This window comes from Eptatretus burgeri, chromosome 3, assembly GCF_056783735.1.
Source record: "Eptatretus burgeri isolate ZD-2024b chromosome 3, Ebu_testis_v1, whole genome shotgun sequence".
In the NCBI taxonomy this organism is placed as follows: domain Eukaryota; kingdom Metazoa; phylum Chordata; class Myxini; order Myxiniformes; family Myxinidae; genus Eptatretus; species Eptatretus burgeri.
Window position 1 is genome coordinate 34,505,569 of NC_140963.1, and position 16,956 is coordinate 34,522,524.

General features: G+C 44.3%; 1 protein-coding gene across 9 annotated transcripts in view; it reads left to right on the forward strand.

The window, feature by feature from the left end:
* Nucleotides 1-3,964: 3,964 nt before the first annotated feature.
* Nucleotides 3,965-16,956, forward strand: part of XYLB (xylulokinase) — a 123,281-nt gene continuing 110,289 nt past the window's right edge. For 2 of the 9 annotated variants that reach the window (XR_015056011.1, XM_085872895.1), the window contains exons 1-3: nucleotides 3,971-5,227; nucleotides 16,075-16,107; nucleotides 16,479-16,561. Coding sequence is in view for 6 of the 9 variants with exons in the window: in XM_085872895.1 (XP_085729021.1) it covers nucleotides 5,180-5,227; nucleotides 16,075-16,107; nucleotides 16,479-16,561 (164 nt within the window). In the remaining 3 variants the exon portion in view is untranslated. Of the gene's footprint in view, nucleotides 5,228-16,074; nucleotides 16,108-16,478; nucleotides 16,562-16,956 lie in introns of all 9 variants that reach the window. The other 7 variants (XM_085872891.1, XM_085872894.1, XR_015056010.1 and 4 more) reach the window with 7 other exon arrangements.

Sequence of the window (16,956 nt, forward strand, 5' to 3'; positions counted from 1 at the left end):
AATTTGGTCCCAATCTCCTCCTCCTGCTCCTCCTCCATAGATTCATCTGAGTCAGCAGATGAGATAGTGACTTATCTATGAGTCCGTCAAGTTATGTGTTGATTCTGTCATTCCTTATAAAATTATGTAAATGTATCCAAATGACAAGCATGGATTACCAAGGATTTGAAGGAGTTCAGCCTTTTTAGATGGGGATATATCACAAGTGAGTGGTCAAGTACTCACTTGTGATCCCTCACACAATAATGGAGTCAATGCCCAGAAGCATTACCCTCATTTTCCTTCTTGAAGCCCAGATGACGCCACTATCATCAGTGTTTACGCACCAACCTTTTAGTGTCCTATGGAGGAGAAGACTTCTTTTTTTGTTTTTAATGCCCAGCTCACTGACACCCTGCCTAAAGTTCCAAAGGGTAACCGAATCCTGAAGTCACCGACAAGCAACACTCAGGTCAGCTGTGATACCATCACTTGGCCCTATATCATTGGCCATAATGGACTTGGTGAGTGTAATGATCGAGGCCTTATGCTACTCCAACTTTGCACCAGTCTTGTATTGGTTATCACCAACACGCTCTTCTCCCACCATGACGTCCTTCAAGGAACCTGGCAGCACCATCCATCCAAGAGCTGGCACATGATCAACTACATCATTGTAAGGCAATACTCCAAGTGTGATGTAATATACTTGCGTGTGCATCATAGTGACGAATGTTGATTGAGTCAGTCCGTAAACATTTCCAGTCATTATCGCTTAAACCAAACACACTATTTTGATGAAACTTGGCAACAAGCTTCATATCTGATGCCTAACGAAGGTATATTTACCACATCAAAATCTGTGCTCATTAAGGGAGTCTAACGGGGGGTGTGAATTCATGGTATGAATGGCAAAAAATAATTCATGGGCAAACAATTTCACAGGATGAATGAGTAGATCAATAAATAAATGTAAAGCACCAGTGTGAACATTCAATGGACAAATATTCAATAGATTTCTTAAATAACCTATGTACAATAGCGCGAGAGAAAATATTGCTTAAGTTTGAATGAAATTGGTCAAAGACGGAGATTTTAAAATACGATCTGGCAATTAATTCCATAGTTTGGGACCAGAGAAGCGAATATTATGTTGAAAAGCAAGGGTTTTGTGTTTCGGAAAATGTACTGCATATCAGTGGCGAATCTGGTATCACACTTGTGAATTTCATAATTAAATTCAAAAAGATCACAAAATTTAGAAGGAAGTAGTCTATTCATTCGTTGATACATGAAAATACTTTGCTGATATTATGAGACCGCACAATTTCAGAAGATTTAAATAATGAAATAATTGGTTTGTACTCGTTCCTGGAGGTTCGCCCGATATGATTCGAATGATTTTTTTTTTCTGCAATGTTACCAATTTATTTAGATGTGATTGAAATGTATTTACTCAGACTAAATTGCAGTATGACAGATATGGAAGTACCATAGAACAATAAAGCAATCTAAGTATTGTATTTGGGAGCAAATGATTCAATCAATCGACTATACCAATAATTTTTGCGAATGTTTGCAATTTCCTGACTGATATTTCCAAGAAAGTTTGGAACCAATCTACATACCCCGATAAATTTGGTCTCTTCAATTGAATGGGAATTGATACGGACATTAGCAGTAGTCAAATCAGTACACTTTAAGTTTTTATTAAAGACAATATAATTACATTTGTTTGACTTTACAGACAATCTATTAACTTTAAACCAACGACTTACTTTGAAGAGATTCTCATTTACAACATGAAATAAAGAATCAGATTTTTTTGATCACAATACAAATTATTTGTGTCGTTGGCATATAAAAGAAAAGAAAGCAATTCAGTAGATTTGTGAATTTTGTTAACATACAAAATAAACAATGATGGACCAAGTAAAGAACCTTGGGGTACACCACAGGTAACTCCCTTAAACTTTGATAAATAGTGTATTGAGAACGATTGCGAAGGTAACTAGAAAACCAGTCATGTGCAACACTCCTGATTCCATAGTAGAATTACTTGGATGACAATCCATCCATCCATTGGGACCATACTCTGTGCAGAGTGTTGGTGCTGCCGAAGCAGTCTCCTGGGCTCTTTGACACAATCCTCGACGGTTCGCCACTCCGACACAGTACACCAGCAAGCTGGCACTCATTTTGCTGACTTCGGAAGGATGACAGGCAGAATCAACCCCACCTGGTATTCATTCAACAGCCGAGTGGGATTTGAACTCAGGATCCTGGGATCCCAAACCCACCACCCTAACCATTAAGTCAACACCAGGCATGGATGACAATATTTGATGATTAATGGTGTCAAAAGCTTTAGATAAGTCAAGAAAAACACCAATGGCATGAGAATTCTTTTCCAATGCATCAATTATTCCATTGGTAAAGGCCCGGTCACACCTTGACGTTTTAGCCAGCGATGGCAACGTATTAAAATGTATGTAAAACGCTGGCTTACGTTGAACTTTTGATGTTTTTTTTTAAAGATTCGGACGTATTCATAGCGACTTGGTCTTATGTATAACGCATTGGTAACGACACAGAACGTTTCGTTGTGTTTTCGATAACTTATACCAATGAATGCTGAACCTGTTGTCGGCCGACACAACCGATTCCCAACGATAGTCTAACTTAGGCATAGCGCGTTGCACGCATCGCCGACGATGTCGTGACGTAGCCTATTAAAAGGCTGACGCACAACGATTCGAATCATAACTGCCGTAGAAATGGAAGTGTCAACATCGCGGTCACACCCTGGCGATCTTGCCAGCGTATGCCGACCTAAGAAAAATGTGTCTAAAACGTTGGGGGCACGTCAAATACGGTATGAGTAAGTTTGGTATACGTGAGTAGAACGCTAAAGTACGCTATCATACGTCGTAGTAAGTAGAGTACGTCAAGAAATTTTAAACATGTTCAAAATTTTACGACATACTCGGCGTATGACACACGTTCCGCATGCGATGGGGATAAGTTTTACACACGATATGCGGATGCTTACACACGTCCACAAAAGCTACTTATAAGCTACTCATAAGTCGAAACACGTCGCAGTAATGTCTTTTTTACGCGAAACTTATTTCTAACTTATGTTTGACGTGCTTTGAACCAATTCTTTACGTAGTCCCAACACACATCGACGTATGTAGACGTATTCCAATGACGTCTTCCGGTCGACAAAAATAAATAAATTAACGTGTTTCTAGCTTACAACTGCCATATCAAGACGTGTTCCCAGCGGTTTTGGGAATTGGTATATAAAAATTCTGCTCATAAAAGGGGAACCCAACAGTGTTTTTGAGTCGATGTCCATGTCAGCAGTATCAGTATTAGTATCAGTATTAGTATTAGTATTAGTAGTAGTTTGTTCATGTTGGCAGTAGTAGGTGAGTGTGAGGGGGAGGGTGTGGGTTATGATGGATCGTCCTTGCGTTTAACGATTTAACGATTTAAATGATAAACTCAATGATTTAAATGGCTGCATCTCCACTATTGGAAGTAGACGCTTGCGCTCAACAATTGGATTTTTTTTACACTCAACGACTTTTAAACGGTACCACTCAGCTAGTTTCATTGTTTTCAATGAACAATTTAAATTGCTGTCACTCGCCTTTGTTTTTAGACGTTGGGGTTTGGAAATTTGAAGCGTTTCTTCTGAACGTGTTAAAACGCTCAAACTCGACTATTTTAAATAGACGCTGCCGATGGACAATTGGAATCATAGCCAAGCTTGACATCGAAGTGTGAACATCCTCGTCATGCCGAAGAAAAGTTTGAAGAATGCTGCAAATAAGTGTCCTGGCCGTGGCCGTGGACGCTGACGCAAGGACGATCCATTATACCGACGTCTTTCAGCCTATGAGTAACTTAAAAGTAACGTCTGTCGATGTGTGGCAACGATCGCGTAACGTGCCAACAACACGTTAATCATAGGTTAGAAATAAGTTTCGGGTACGCTAAACATTACCTCGGCGTGTCTCAACTTATGATTAACTTACAAGTAGCATGTGTTGACGTCTGTCAACGATCGCAGACCGTGCATACAACTTGTGGCCAGCGTAGCGGAAAGTGTGAGTCATACGCCGGCATACGTCGTGAAATTTCAAGCATGAAAAAATTTGAGGACAACCGAAAAGTACAACGTTTAAAGCCAACGTACAACGACGTATGGCAGTGTTTTTCAGCGTGCTCTCAATCTTATCAAAACTTACCCATAACGTATTCAACGTGTGCCAGCGTTTTAGAAAAAAAATTCAAAAATCGGCATACGTTGGCTAAAACGTCAAGGTGTGACCGGGCCTTAATTAATTAATTAATTAATTTAATCTTAATTAAAGATTAATTAATGCCAAAGATGTTGAGTAATCTTTATGGAATCCATACTGTGACTGGGAAATAATATTATGTTTGTCAAGGAATTGGAATAATTGTGTATAAAGCAATTCTCTCCAGTATTTTGGAACATATTGGAAGAACTGATATATGCTTAGGGGAGTCTGCAGCAGGTCTGACCCCCACCAAAAAAAAAAATTGGTATTTCCTTTCTTCTCAGAAACTACACACACAATTTTGATGAAACTTGACCACAACCTTCATCATTCGTGACGTACCAAAGTTGGCACAGGGCATTCAAAAAAAACAAAAACATCCAAAGGTATTTACTTTCTTCTCTGGTTACATATTTTGTGGGTCATTCACACCTCCCAGTGGTTCCCTCGTTTTCTTCTGCAGCCACCACCAGGTGAGCGGCCAGGAGTACTGCAGCTATTTTAATGGTTATTGGCCTTCCTGTGCAGGTTTTTCTCCACACAATACGAGTCGGCCATGATAGTGTAATACGCGGTAGGTCGTTGACGCACGTCAGTCACCTCAGAACGTGAAAACGTTTTCACTGAATCTGTCGAGTGTATCTTGCCTGGCTCGTCACGACCAATTAGGGTCTCTAATTATGACCATTTTAAATGGAATGGGAAAAGCGTTATCTGACGAGCGAGAAGCTCGTGTTTTCTTGTATTCTCGTTCGTGATGTACATTTTTTTTTGTGATAAGCGACTGTCTGGAAAAAAGAAATTAAAAAAAAAATCAAATTTCTCATCCTGTACGTCGCTTTTTGATCGCTCGGTATTCGAGTTCTCGTCCTGCGTCCGGCATGGCGAACGTTGGTTACACCTTGGGGTTGGATCTGAGTTCACAACAGGTAAACACGAATGTTTGTCCCAACTATCACTGTGTTTAATTTTCACTCCGATTAATTAATTTTGATTCCATGTTATTTTGTTTGATTATTTTTATCGTTCACCCGACACCTCACTCCTCCCCTTTAATTATTCCCATTTTGTAATAAGTTTCTATAATACAGAATAAACTTTTGTTCTTTCTTTCAATGAAATGATCACGAATGGAAACAACGGAGTTTCTGCCGAATGTATTTATGGAATATTACACCGGCGTTATACACCGCCTAAGCGCTTATAGACGAATGTGCTTCAGTAATGCAATGATTTTTTAAAAAGTGTATATTGTTGTGGTTGACGAAATTCACAAACCACCATTCAGGTCCCTTAGGTGAGATATCTCTAAGTATATGTGTAGTTAGGCCCAAACCCGTTGTTTCGAGGGAATAAATGTCATTCAGTCGGGCTGCGACTCTTCAGGATAGCCGTTTTTCTTTTACTATCTTTATTTTGGACCAGCCGCCATTACTACCACCACCAACCACGTCTCAACAGCCATCACACAACAACCACCAACCACAACGCCGCTTCACAACAACAGCCACGACCTTTACCGTCACAACTCGCCACCATCGCATCACCACCATTCTTGCGCCACTTGTGGGCACCGATGCTGGACTCGTGCAGGGCGCGCACCGAGCAGCGTGTTCAGAAACATCACAGACTTTCCGAAGAAAACGGATCAAAAACGACTCACGCCCACTTCTGTTCCGTCCTATCGGTGAGCGTGGGGCGATTATGGCCCCGCCTCCAGGGCGTTGGAGTGTGGTCGCTATATGCAAATTCATGGATCAAAAAGCATTCACGCCCACTTTTCCTCGGTCCAATGGGGAGCCAGTTAGAGGTGAAGGGTCGGAGGTAAAGGGTCAAAGGTGAAGGGGCGAAGCCACGGGGCATATAAGGGGCCGCGTTCGTCAGTCAAGTTGAGTTGGGAGTTCGCGGAGCCAGTGAAGAGTTGGGACGAGTCAAGAGAGGAGACGGAGAGGGCGATCGGACGAAGCTGTGGAGAGGCGGCGAAGGCGGTTGAGGGGGTGCTCGCGTCGGATTCGGGGAACTGCGGAGGGAGAGGCCGGCGGCGCAACCGAGGTCGTGGTGGAGACGCTCCTCGCGGGACCCGAGACAGGGAGACATCCTCCTTTCCCCCGAGCATCAACAACCCCCTCCTGTTTCCCCCCCGCGCTGAGATAGTGCGACAAGGGAGCCCCTTTCCCACCCCCTACCAGACACTGTCCGCGAGGCCCGCGGAGTTGGGGCGCCACCGCCACTTTGCGTCTCATCATCAGACGGGTAGGCCCGACGCGGTCTCGGCCCCAGGCCCGCCTACCCCCCTCATCCTCGAGGGTGGTCCTTTTCTTTTGCTTTGGGCATATGTGTTGTCGGCGCCGTCTGTGAAGTAAAATTGTATAAGTGTTGCCGTGTGCTCGGTAGTCGGATAGCTCTGCATTGTCTTCTTCTTTTATATTTGCTTTTTGTGTAATATTGTGTGTTTCTTCTCCTTTTACATTTGCTTTTGGTGTAATTGTATATGTGTGCTTTCCGTTCATCGCGAAATAAATGTGCTTATTGTTGAACTGTTTTCCCGTTTCGCTTCGTCTTTTCCTGTATTGAATCTCCATCTTACTTCACGTAAAGGGTTGGTCGTGGGCTAAAACGCCCGATAATTAATCGAACCGTCGGGGCCGACGATAACACCGCTCGGTTATCCCGATAGTACGGAACGGGTCGCTTAAAGTGGCCCGTGTCCGAAGTCGACCTGCGGCGAGGTGCGATCGCCCGGTCTACCCTCCGTGTGGGTACTTAGGTAGGTCGAATTTGGCGAGCAACCCTATCCCACGCGGGGGGCCGATTGGCACGATCGTGGTGAGGCCGAAAGGTCCACCCGTGACTAGTTCCCGGCGTTAGTCCGAGAGGGTCACGACTGGATTGTCCGTCCGGTGGGCGACGTGCCGCGATTCGAGTTACGTGGCCGTTCGCACGCCGGCGGGCGCGAATCCGCAACAATATTTTACATTATATAATCCTGATGTGAGGGAACACTCACTGCTTGTGAGCTCCAATATTAAGGGGATCTTGTCGGTCTCAACGACACCGATGCAGAGTCCCTCGGAAAAGTGATCGATTCCTCACTCAGTTTATCGATACGTTATCGTGTGTCCATGTCCGTCCGTGTCCGTGTCCGTCTCCGTCCTCTTCCATAAATCGCATCTCTCCACAGTCGGATGTCTCCAAGCCAAATTTACATTGTTTATTCGGCCAATCACGTCACCAAAACCACCATTTAGTGGCGGCCAGTCACGTCACCGAAAACCGCCATCGAGTGGTGGCCAGTCACGTCACCGAAAACCGCCATTTAGTGGTGGCCAGTCACGTCACCGAAAACCGCCATTTAGTGGTGGCCAGTCACGTCACCGAAAACCTCCATTTGATGTCACCGAAACCACCATTTAGTAGCAGCCAGTAACGTCACCGAAAACTGCCATTTAGTAGCAGCCAGTAACGTCACCGAAAACTGCCATTTAGTAGCAGCCAGTAACGTCACCAAAAACTGCCATTTAGTAGCAGCCAGTAACGTCACCGAAAACTGCCATTTAGTAGCAGCCAGTAACGTCACCGAAAACTGCCATTTAGTAGCAGCCAGTAACGTCACCGAAAACTGCCATTTAGTAGCAGCCAGTAACGTCACCGAAAACTGCCATTTAGTAGCAGCCAGTAACGTCACCGAAAACTGCCATTTAGTAGCAGCCAGTAACGTCACCGAAAACTGCCATTTAGTAGCAGCCAGTAACGTCACCGAAAACCGCCATTTAGTAGCAGCCAGTAACGTCACCGAAAACCGCCATTTAGTAGCAGCCAGTAACGTCACCGAAAACCGCCATTTAGTAGCAGCCAGTAACGTCACCGAAAACCGCCATTTAGTAGCAGCCAGTAACGTCACCGAAAACCGCCATTTAGTAGCAGCCAGTAACGTCACCGAAAACCGCCATTTAGTAGCAGCCAGTAACGTCACCGAAACCACCATTTAGTAGCAGCCAGTAACGTCACCGAAACCACCATTTAGTAGCAGCCAGTAACGTCACCGAAACCACCATTTAGTAGCAGCCAGTAACGTCACCGAAAACCGCCATTTAGTAGCATCCAGTAACGTCACCGAAAACCGCCATTTGACGTAACCGAAAACTGCCATTTAGTAGCAGCCAGAAACGTCACCGAAAACTGCAATTTAGTGGCGGCCAGTCACGTCACCGAAAACCGCCATTTGACGTCGCCGAAAACCGCCATTTAGTGGAGGCCAGTCACGTCACCGAAAACCGCCATTTAGTAGCAGCCAGTAACGTCACCGAAACCACCATTTAGTAGCAGCCAGTAACGTCACCGAAACCACCATTTAGTAGCAGCCAGTAACGTCACCGAAAACCGCCATTTAGTAGCAGCCAGTAACGTCACCGAAAACCGCCATTTGACGTAACCGAAAACTGCCATTTAGTATCAGCCTGAAACGTCACCGAAAACTGCAATTTAGTGGCGGCCAGTCACGTCACCAAAAACCGCCATTTGACGTCGCCGAAAACCGCCATTTAGTGGCGGCCAGTCACGTCACCGAAAACCGCCATTTGACGTCACCGAAAACCGCCATTTAGTGGGGGCCAGTCACGTCACTGAAAACCGCCATTTAGTGGGGGCCAGTCACGTCACTGAAAACCGCTATTTATTGGCGGCCAGTCACGTCACCGAAACCGCCATTTAGTGGCGGCCAGTCACGTCACCGAAAACCACCATTTAGTGGCGGCCAGTCATGTCACCGAAAACCGCCATTTGACGTCACCGAAAACCGCCATTTAGTGGTGGCCAGTCGCGTCACCGAAAACCGCCATTTGACGTCACCGAAAACCGCCATTTAGTGGCGGCCAGTCACTTCACCGAAAACCGCCATTAAGTAGCAGCCAGTCATGTCACCGAAAACCGCCATTTGACATCACCGAAAACCGCCATTTAGTGGAGGCCAGTCACGTCACCAAAAAACCGCCATTTGACGTCACCGAAAACCGCCATTTAGTGGCGGCCAGTCACGTCACCGAAAACTGCCATTTGACGTCACCGAAAACCACCATCTAGTGGCGGCCAGTCACGTCACTGAAAACCGCCATTTAGTGGAGGCCAGTCACGTCACCGAAAACCGCCATTTAGTGGTGGTCAGTCACGTCACCTTAAACCGCCATTTAGTGGCATGATTCCGCACAGCATCATTGGCCTGGTCCCGCTTCCATATGTGCTGCAAAAGTTTCAGGAGAGCTCTTATTTGTCACCGTGGATTTGAGAGGTGACCCCACAAGTTTGAAAAACCAATTGTGGCCTTGTTCCAAGATTAATCCTGCAAAATCAATTTATGGGAATCCCAGGAGACCAATACCATCGTTAGAAGTCTCTGAATCCATCATTTTGGTCCAAATGTTAAAAAGAAACTGTAGGAAGTATTGTTACGGATTTGGAAACCTTGTGCACACAAACAGCCAGAGTTCCCGTAGTTCAGTTATTTCGATAAGTATGTGTATAGTTAGAATCCCTCCTGTCTAATAGGAATTTCGTGTGTGCGCTACGAGTTACTTTTATAGTTAGGTTTTTTTTATATCTTGAAATCTTCATCCTTCGTTTATGCACCATCGCCCACATGCATCGTGTCACGTACAGGGGTGAGTTTCCCTCCGCCCACCGTGAGCTCGTCCAATCAACGGCGGCCACGAGTCGCCCGACAACCCCTCGTCCAATCCAGAGGCGAGTACCTCACAGCGTTTCCCTCGACCCACGGTGGAGGGGAAGGATAAGTCGAGTGGTGAGCAGTCATTGGGGCGATTGGTTTTGGTCTGCGGTCGTGGTTCAAGCGGTCTGCGGTCCTTTGCGGTGGCTCCTCGTGGTGGTGGTGACCGAGCAGCCAGGTCGTGGGTTCGTGGACTCTGGGTCGTGGGTTCGAGTCCCACCGTGGTGGTTTGTGTTGGAGCGCTCGAGCTGGGATCCCCGTTTCCGTCACTGACTCCGAGCTCCACAAGTGCGGGTCCGGTGAAATCGCACGAGGCGGGGAGGTACCCGAATAGGCCCATGCCCTCAGCTCGCCTTCCCTCCGAGCTGAAAGGCCGAAATAAAGGCCCGGCGGGGTCGTGTGCGTGCGTGCGTGCGTGCATGCGTGCGCGTGCGTGGTGCCAGTCTGATAAGTGGAATTGTTAAGTGCTTTTGCTCATTGTACATTGCCTGCATATTCAGTAACTCTGCCCTGTGTCTCCCCTCCCTGATTAATGTAAAATAAACCCCCTGTTAAATGTACCAGCTCGTTTTCTGTGCTTTCTCCCATTGGCCTAGCATTGTGCGTATTGAGAATTAATGAGGCCGTTTGTGCCGTAAATTGTTCATTTGGTCCGGCGTGGCTTTGGTAGCTTCCGTTCGATTACGCCGGATCCGAGTCGGTGATAGCGACTCGGTTCGGACAAAGTCGGTCGAGGGTGTGGTTTTCCCCAGTAGTTGGATGACGTGGATACTTAGGTATATTGAAATTAGGCAATTAACCCTACCCCACGCCGCCAAAATATTGGTGACCACGGTCCACTAAGGGACCCGTGACCTTCGGACTTATCCGAGAGTCACGACCTAAATTCCGGGTGTTCGGTGGGAGACGACTCCACTGCTCCACCTGGTGGTCGTTTATCGCCACCGAACCCTGGCCCACAACAGTATTTCCCCTCAAACAGGATGGGCACCTGCAGCACACTCGCACTCTGACTTGGAAATGGGAGTGGAGCACTGGCTTCATGTTATTCCAACTTTTGAATAGCTAGCTATCGTGTGCAGCCTGCAGCTGCTGGTTGCATCATTTTCTGGGGGTGTAGCTGTGCCACTGATGCAGTGCCCTCTATTACCAGTGCACTGTTATACTCATTTCACTGACCTCGGAAGGATGACTGGTTGAGTCAACCCCACCTGGTGTTAATTCAATGCTCGGCAGTGGCTTCGAATTCAAGACCTTAAGCCAGCCACCTCAACTGTTGAACCAACATGTGGCTTAGTTTTTGAATCAAGGTACCCATGCTCTTCCTCATTTCCTTGAACCACCTTCATCTTCTGCATAAAGGCCCTGTCACACCTTGACGATTTAGCCAGCGTATGCCGACGTATGCAAAATTGGGCTAAAACGCTGGCACACGTTGAATACGTTATGGGTAAGTTTTGATAACATTAAGAGCACGCTGAAAAACACTGCCATACGTTGTAGTACGCTGGCTTTCATCGTTGTACTTTGCGGTTGTCCTCAAATTTTAGCATGCTTGAAATTTTACGACGTATGCCAGCATATGACTCACACGTTCCGCTACGCTGGCCATAAGTTGTAGGCACGTTATGCGATCGTTGACACGCATTGACACACGTTACGTGTAAGTTACTCATAAGTCGAAACACGTCGACGTAATGATTAGCGTACCCGAAACTTATTTATAACTGATGAGTAACGTGTTGTAGGCACGTTATGTGATCGTTGACACACGTCGAGGCACGTTAGTTGTAAGTTACTCATAAGTCGAAACACGTCGAGGTAATGCTTAGCTTACCCAAAACTTATTTTGAACCTATGTGTAACGTACCTCCAACGCATATTGACGTATGTAGATGTATTTGATGGATGTCTTCCGGACGACCACAGAACTTGCTGAACGTGTTTCTAATTTACAGCTACCGTATAATGGCGTATAGGCAGCGTTTAAAAAAAAAAAAAAAACAACAACAATAACTTCTGATATTTTGGCACATGCCGTTACGTCACGTCCGATTGCCTCTTCGGTTTGCTCATGTCTTATTCTTAGTTCCTCTATGAATATTTTCTGTTTGAGGATATTGTCACGTCGACGTCGAAACTTAAAAGCGAATGTCCGAATATATTTTAAAATTCGTGATAGACTAAAAAAAAAATAAAAAAACAACAACAACAACAACAACTTCAGATATTTCGTCACGTGCCTTCACGGAGCCAAGGAGAAAAAAGAAAATGTTCCTTGAAGGAGAAAAAAAGTTTCGGGTATGCTAAACGTTACCTCGACGTGTTTCGACTTATGAGTAACTTACAAGGAACTTGTGTCGACGTGTGTCAACGATCGCATATCGTGCCTACAACTTATTCCCAGCGTAGCGGAACGTGTGAGCCATACGGCGAGTACGTTGTAAAATTTTCAGCATGCTTGAAATTTTACGACGTACTAAACGTACCACGAAATATGACAGCGTACTTCATCGTTTTTCAGTGTGCTCTTCACGTATACACAACTTACCCATACCGTATTCGACTTGTGCCAGCGTTTTAGACACATTTTTCATAGGTCGGCATACGCTGGCTAAATCGTCAAGTTGTGACTGCGATGTTGACACTTTCAATTCTCAGGCGGTTCTGATTTAAATTGGCATGTGGCAGGTTTTTAACAGGCTACGCCATGAGTTCGTCGGCGATACGTGCAGCGCCCTATGCCCAAGTTAAACTATCGTTGGGCATAGGTTGTGAACGCCGACAACAGGCTAAGCATTTGTTGGTATAAGTTATCTATAAGACAACGAAACGTTCTGTGCCCGTTACTAATATGTTACGCATATGACCGACACGTTATGAATACGACCAAAACTTAAAAAAAAAAAAACATCAAAATTTCAGCGTTCGCCAACGTTTTACATACATTTTTATACGTTGTCATTGCTGGCTAAATCGTCAAGGTGTGACAGCGCCTTAAGACTGAAGAAGATCTTGTAGGAAGACTTCGAAGTTGTGTACTCTTCTTTGAGTTATCTAGTCTGGGATCAAGTCCTAGTCCTGCTATGAAATCCTCTTGGCGCTTTGCAGGAGGGACATTGCACCAAAGAGCATGTCTGCCAGCTATCATTATTTGGGTTTGTTAAGGTGGCTGTCCCATCTGCTTGCATTCGCATCTGCACAATGAATATTGCAAAGTTTGTTTTGAAAAGAGGAGGGCATTGCATTCTCGTATCCTTGGGAATTTTTAAATCTGTCTTCTTTGAGGACTGCTTCATCATTGCCGTGTCATGGAGTACCTACCTATAGTGCAGTTGATATGTGGATCATGCACATTATGATACAAGCATGAAACTTGGCACACATATTCCACACATTATGCGGATTATTTCTGTGGCTGCGCTTTTCCAATATTGCTGCCCATGGAGGTTCCTTGGTATGAGGGCATGGGCAGAATCACTCGAAGAAATTGTTTGACGACATTTTAATGTTCTCTAACACCCCTCCTCCCCTTCCAAATCAACCCCAAGGATTACAATAATGACATTAAATTTGACCTGAGATGACCCTTGTCACCTACATATCTGCATGTTGCTTTACGTTTGCCTCAACGACATTACCGACATGTCCACACCACCTGTACTCTTTTTACCGCTGCTTCAGTCATCAGGTATGGCATTGAATGAGACCGGTACTTCTGGGACCGGAAGTTCTTTCTTGACTGGAGTGATCAAAAGTACAAGTGTGTAGCTGTCTGGTGGACTGGTGACTTTCTATGCTCTACCTGTTGAGAGATACACCCGTTTGTTCAGTCCCAAGGTTCTCAGTGTCAGATGCCTGCCCGTGGAAGGATCCATGTGCACTTGTTTCTGTTGTAGCCAATGTTGTCGACAGCCGATGTGAACGCGCCGGCGTTGAGCGAGGACGGGCACACTATTACAATGTGCTCAAAGTGGCTAATGGCTGCGTTCCCTGTCAGCAGATACGTTTTGCACACAGTCACACGGCCAATCCCAGCCTGTAGAGTGTGTCCACTTGATCTTTTGGATCTTGTCTTTTGAGTGAAAGTTTTTGCAAATATTCCAACTTCAGCATTTTTTTGGTTTCCTATCACATGAGGCATTTATTAACCTTGCCCTAAGGGTAGAGGCTGTAGTTAATCAGTCTGCATATGTGTGTGAGTGAGTCCACATGCAAATCTACTTTATGATAGATCGTTCATCCAGCGTAATCTACATACCCCGGAGATATTCTGCAATCGAAAGTTCTCCATTTATCTTTTATTTATCTTTTGCCTCTGCAGCTGAAGGCCAGAAGCATGTTTTGGGGTTGTTCATCCCTCTGGCCGTGTGTCTGCCCACCCAATGTAGTTTGTGTTTGTTGTTACAATGATAACTTCTGATCCATTAAAGGGATTTCAACCAAACTGGTACAATTATGGATGTAAAACAAAGATGAACTGATTGATTCCATTTTGGGCTCCAAAAGTCAAAGGTCGTGCATCCTTCAAGAGGAAATCATTTTTCAGACCATAACTTCAGTTGGAAGCATCTGATGTTATCTCTCCTACCTTTCTCTCCTTTCTCTCTCTCGTGCTGTCTCATGCGATCTTTAATTTTTCTTGTAACCTTTAATTGAGATTGAACGTAAAGGTGGATTCACATCGAATGTGGGCGGAGGCATATACATTGACCCATTGTTGTCGACTTATATTTTCAAGTTTCAGTATTAAAATTGCTCTTCTTGTTTCTTTTCTTCTTCTTTAATGGCCACAATTATTCCCACATTCTGCTTTCATGAATCGGCTGGCCAGGTTTGGCGTTCGATTAAGTAGCTGGGTCAGGAATTTGTAATTTGTCCATGGTACCACTGATGGCTCGCCGACTCTTCGTGAAGGACACTGTGGGATCTTTAACATCCACCGACTCGTGCTGGCAGATGGGACGTCCATTTAACGTCTATCTGAGGGACAGCACACACATTGATGAATCACCCAGTCTGTGAAACACTGGTATGACAGTTTATAGCTGGGCTGAGATTCAAACCCAGACGAGACAGCTTCGAGGCAAGTGTGAATATTAAAGTTTGTCTCATCATAGCAAGTGAAGAATGCACACATTCTTTGCAACATCTGTGGTCCCTGAAAAAATTTTCAAGATAATATTCACAGCATTTCACTGAGGCCTTGCAGCAAACCTCAGTATCTGGTCTCGACTAGCGTACACAGGTGGTCTTGGTCACATTTTGAGCTGGCGAATCGAGACCATAGTCTGTGGTGTACTGCAAGGCCAACTAACTTGGCAAGCGTGTCTGGGCACAGTTTAACAAAGTTGTACAATTTATCCACATAACATTTTTATCTCCAATTTGACAAGTTGATTTTACACCTTGAATGTGGATTATGTCCAAGCTAGCTACACCTGTTCCTCATCATGTTGGTCCACACTTAGATAGATCTACTACAGTCTGCATTGTTCATTGTAAGGCATTAAAAAATTACAACGCACGCACGCACACAGCTTTGCACAGCAATGAAATTGATATCAATTCTGCATTAAAGCATGTTAGGCTCTGCATTGTTAAAAATGCCTCCTCTCGTTTCCTCCAAACATTGACTCATTTTCAATTCAAGGTTTCAATCCATCCTGCCTTCTTGTATCCTTTTGAATCTTAACAAGTTGAGTCTTTCGAAAATTATTCTAATTTGTCATTTTTTTTTTGTTTTTTTTTTGCTTTTTCATTCATTTTTGGAAGAATGTTTTTGGTTGTTTTTTAAAATTGGTTTTGTTTTATTGTGTTGTTTTCTTCGTTATTGATTACGGACACAGTTTGTAGTGCCTTCACTAGACTATATCTTTTAAGGTGGCCACTCAGCAGCACATTGTTCAATCGTCCATCCATTCCTGCTATATTTGAATGATCGTGTCTTCCATATCCCTCGTGGTGTGTTTGTTGTTTTTCTTCGACTGCTTTCCCGATAACCCATTGTCCTTGCTCACCCACGAACTTTTACCTGTACCTTTCGTTTTTGAACAGTATGCATCCGGAAAGTTTTGGGAATTAAACAAGGTCAGTGAAATAAGCACACATCAATAATTGAGGTTTTTGTTACACATTTTCAAGAGGTGATGAATGGACCACAAGCACATCATATCTCCATGCAGGGAATATGAAGAAGTGGGATTTTATAAGATAAATGCTTTTAATATAAACTTCAAACATAAATTAACCATGTTTACTGTTTACTCATTTGAGCCCGACATGATTGCAGTGAGTGCAAGTATTCAGAATTTAAGGTATCCTGCCCTTTAAAGCCGAAGTGAAACGATGTGATTTTATTTTCTTCATTTGTGAGACCACTGGGTAATTGTGGTTAATAAATTCCAAATCAAAGGAGTTTATTTGTCAAAATACTTCGTAAGATTTCTTCTTTCTTGCAGGTCAAAATGGTTCTTATCGATGGTGATCTTAACGTGCAGCATGAAGTGAACGTCCAGTTTGACAGAGACTTACCAGAGTTTAAGTACGTGCTTGCGGTTTGTGCTTCTGCTTGTGAAATCAGAACTACACATGCACAATTCAATTTCTTTGAACAATAAAGCTATTTACAGGGATTAAAATTTCAGACGTATTTGCCATTGTGTGGGTATATACCACTTTCTGCATTTCCATTGTTTGTTCAACGTCTGTCATGTTATAAGGAAACTAGACAAAAAATTTCAGAAACTGAGAATTGCCTATACTACTGTCTGATCATTATTCAAATTTTCACTTCATATTATTTGAAGAATAATGCACCATGAGGCCAAAATGCAACTTTAGTGGCAACGTGCGCAGAGAAGAAGAGAGTGAAGTAGAGCAAAGAAGAGAGTGGGCGGCTCCGCCTTTTATAAGCCCCAGGTGAAGGGTGGGGTCATG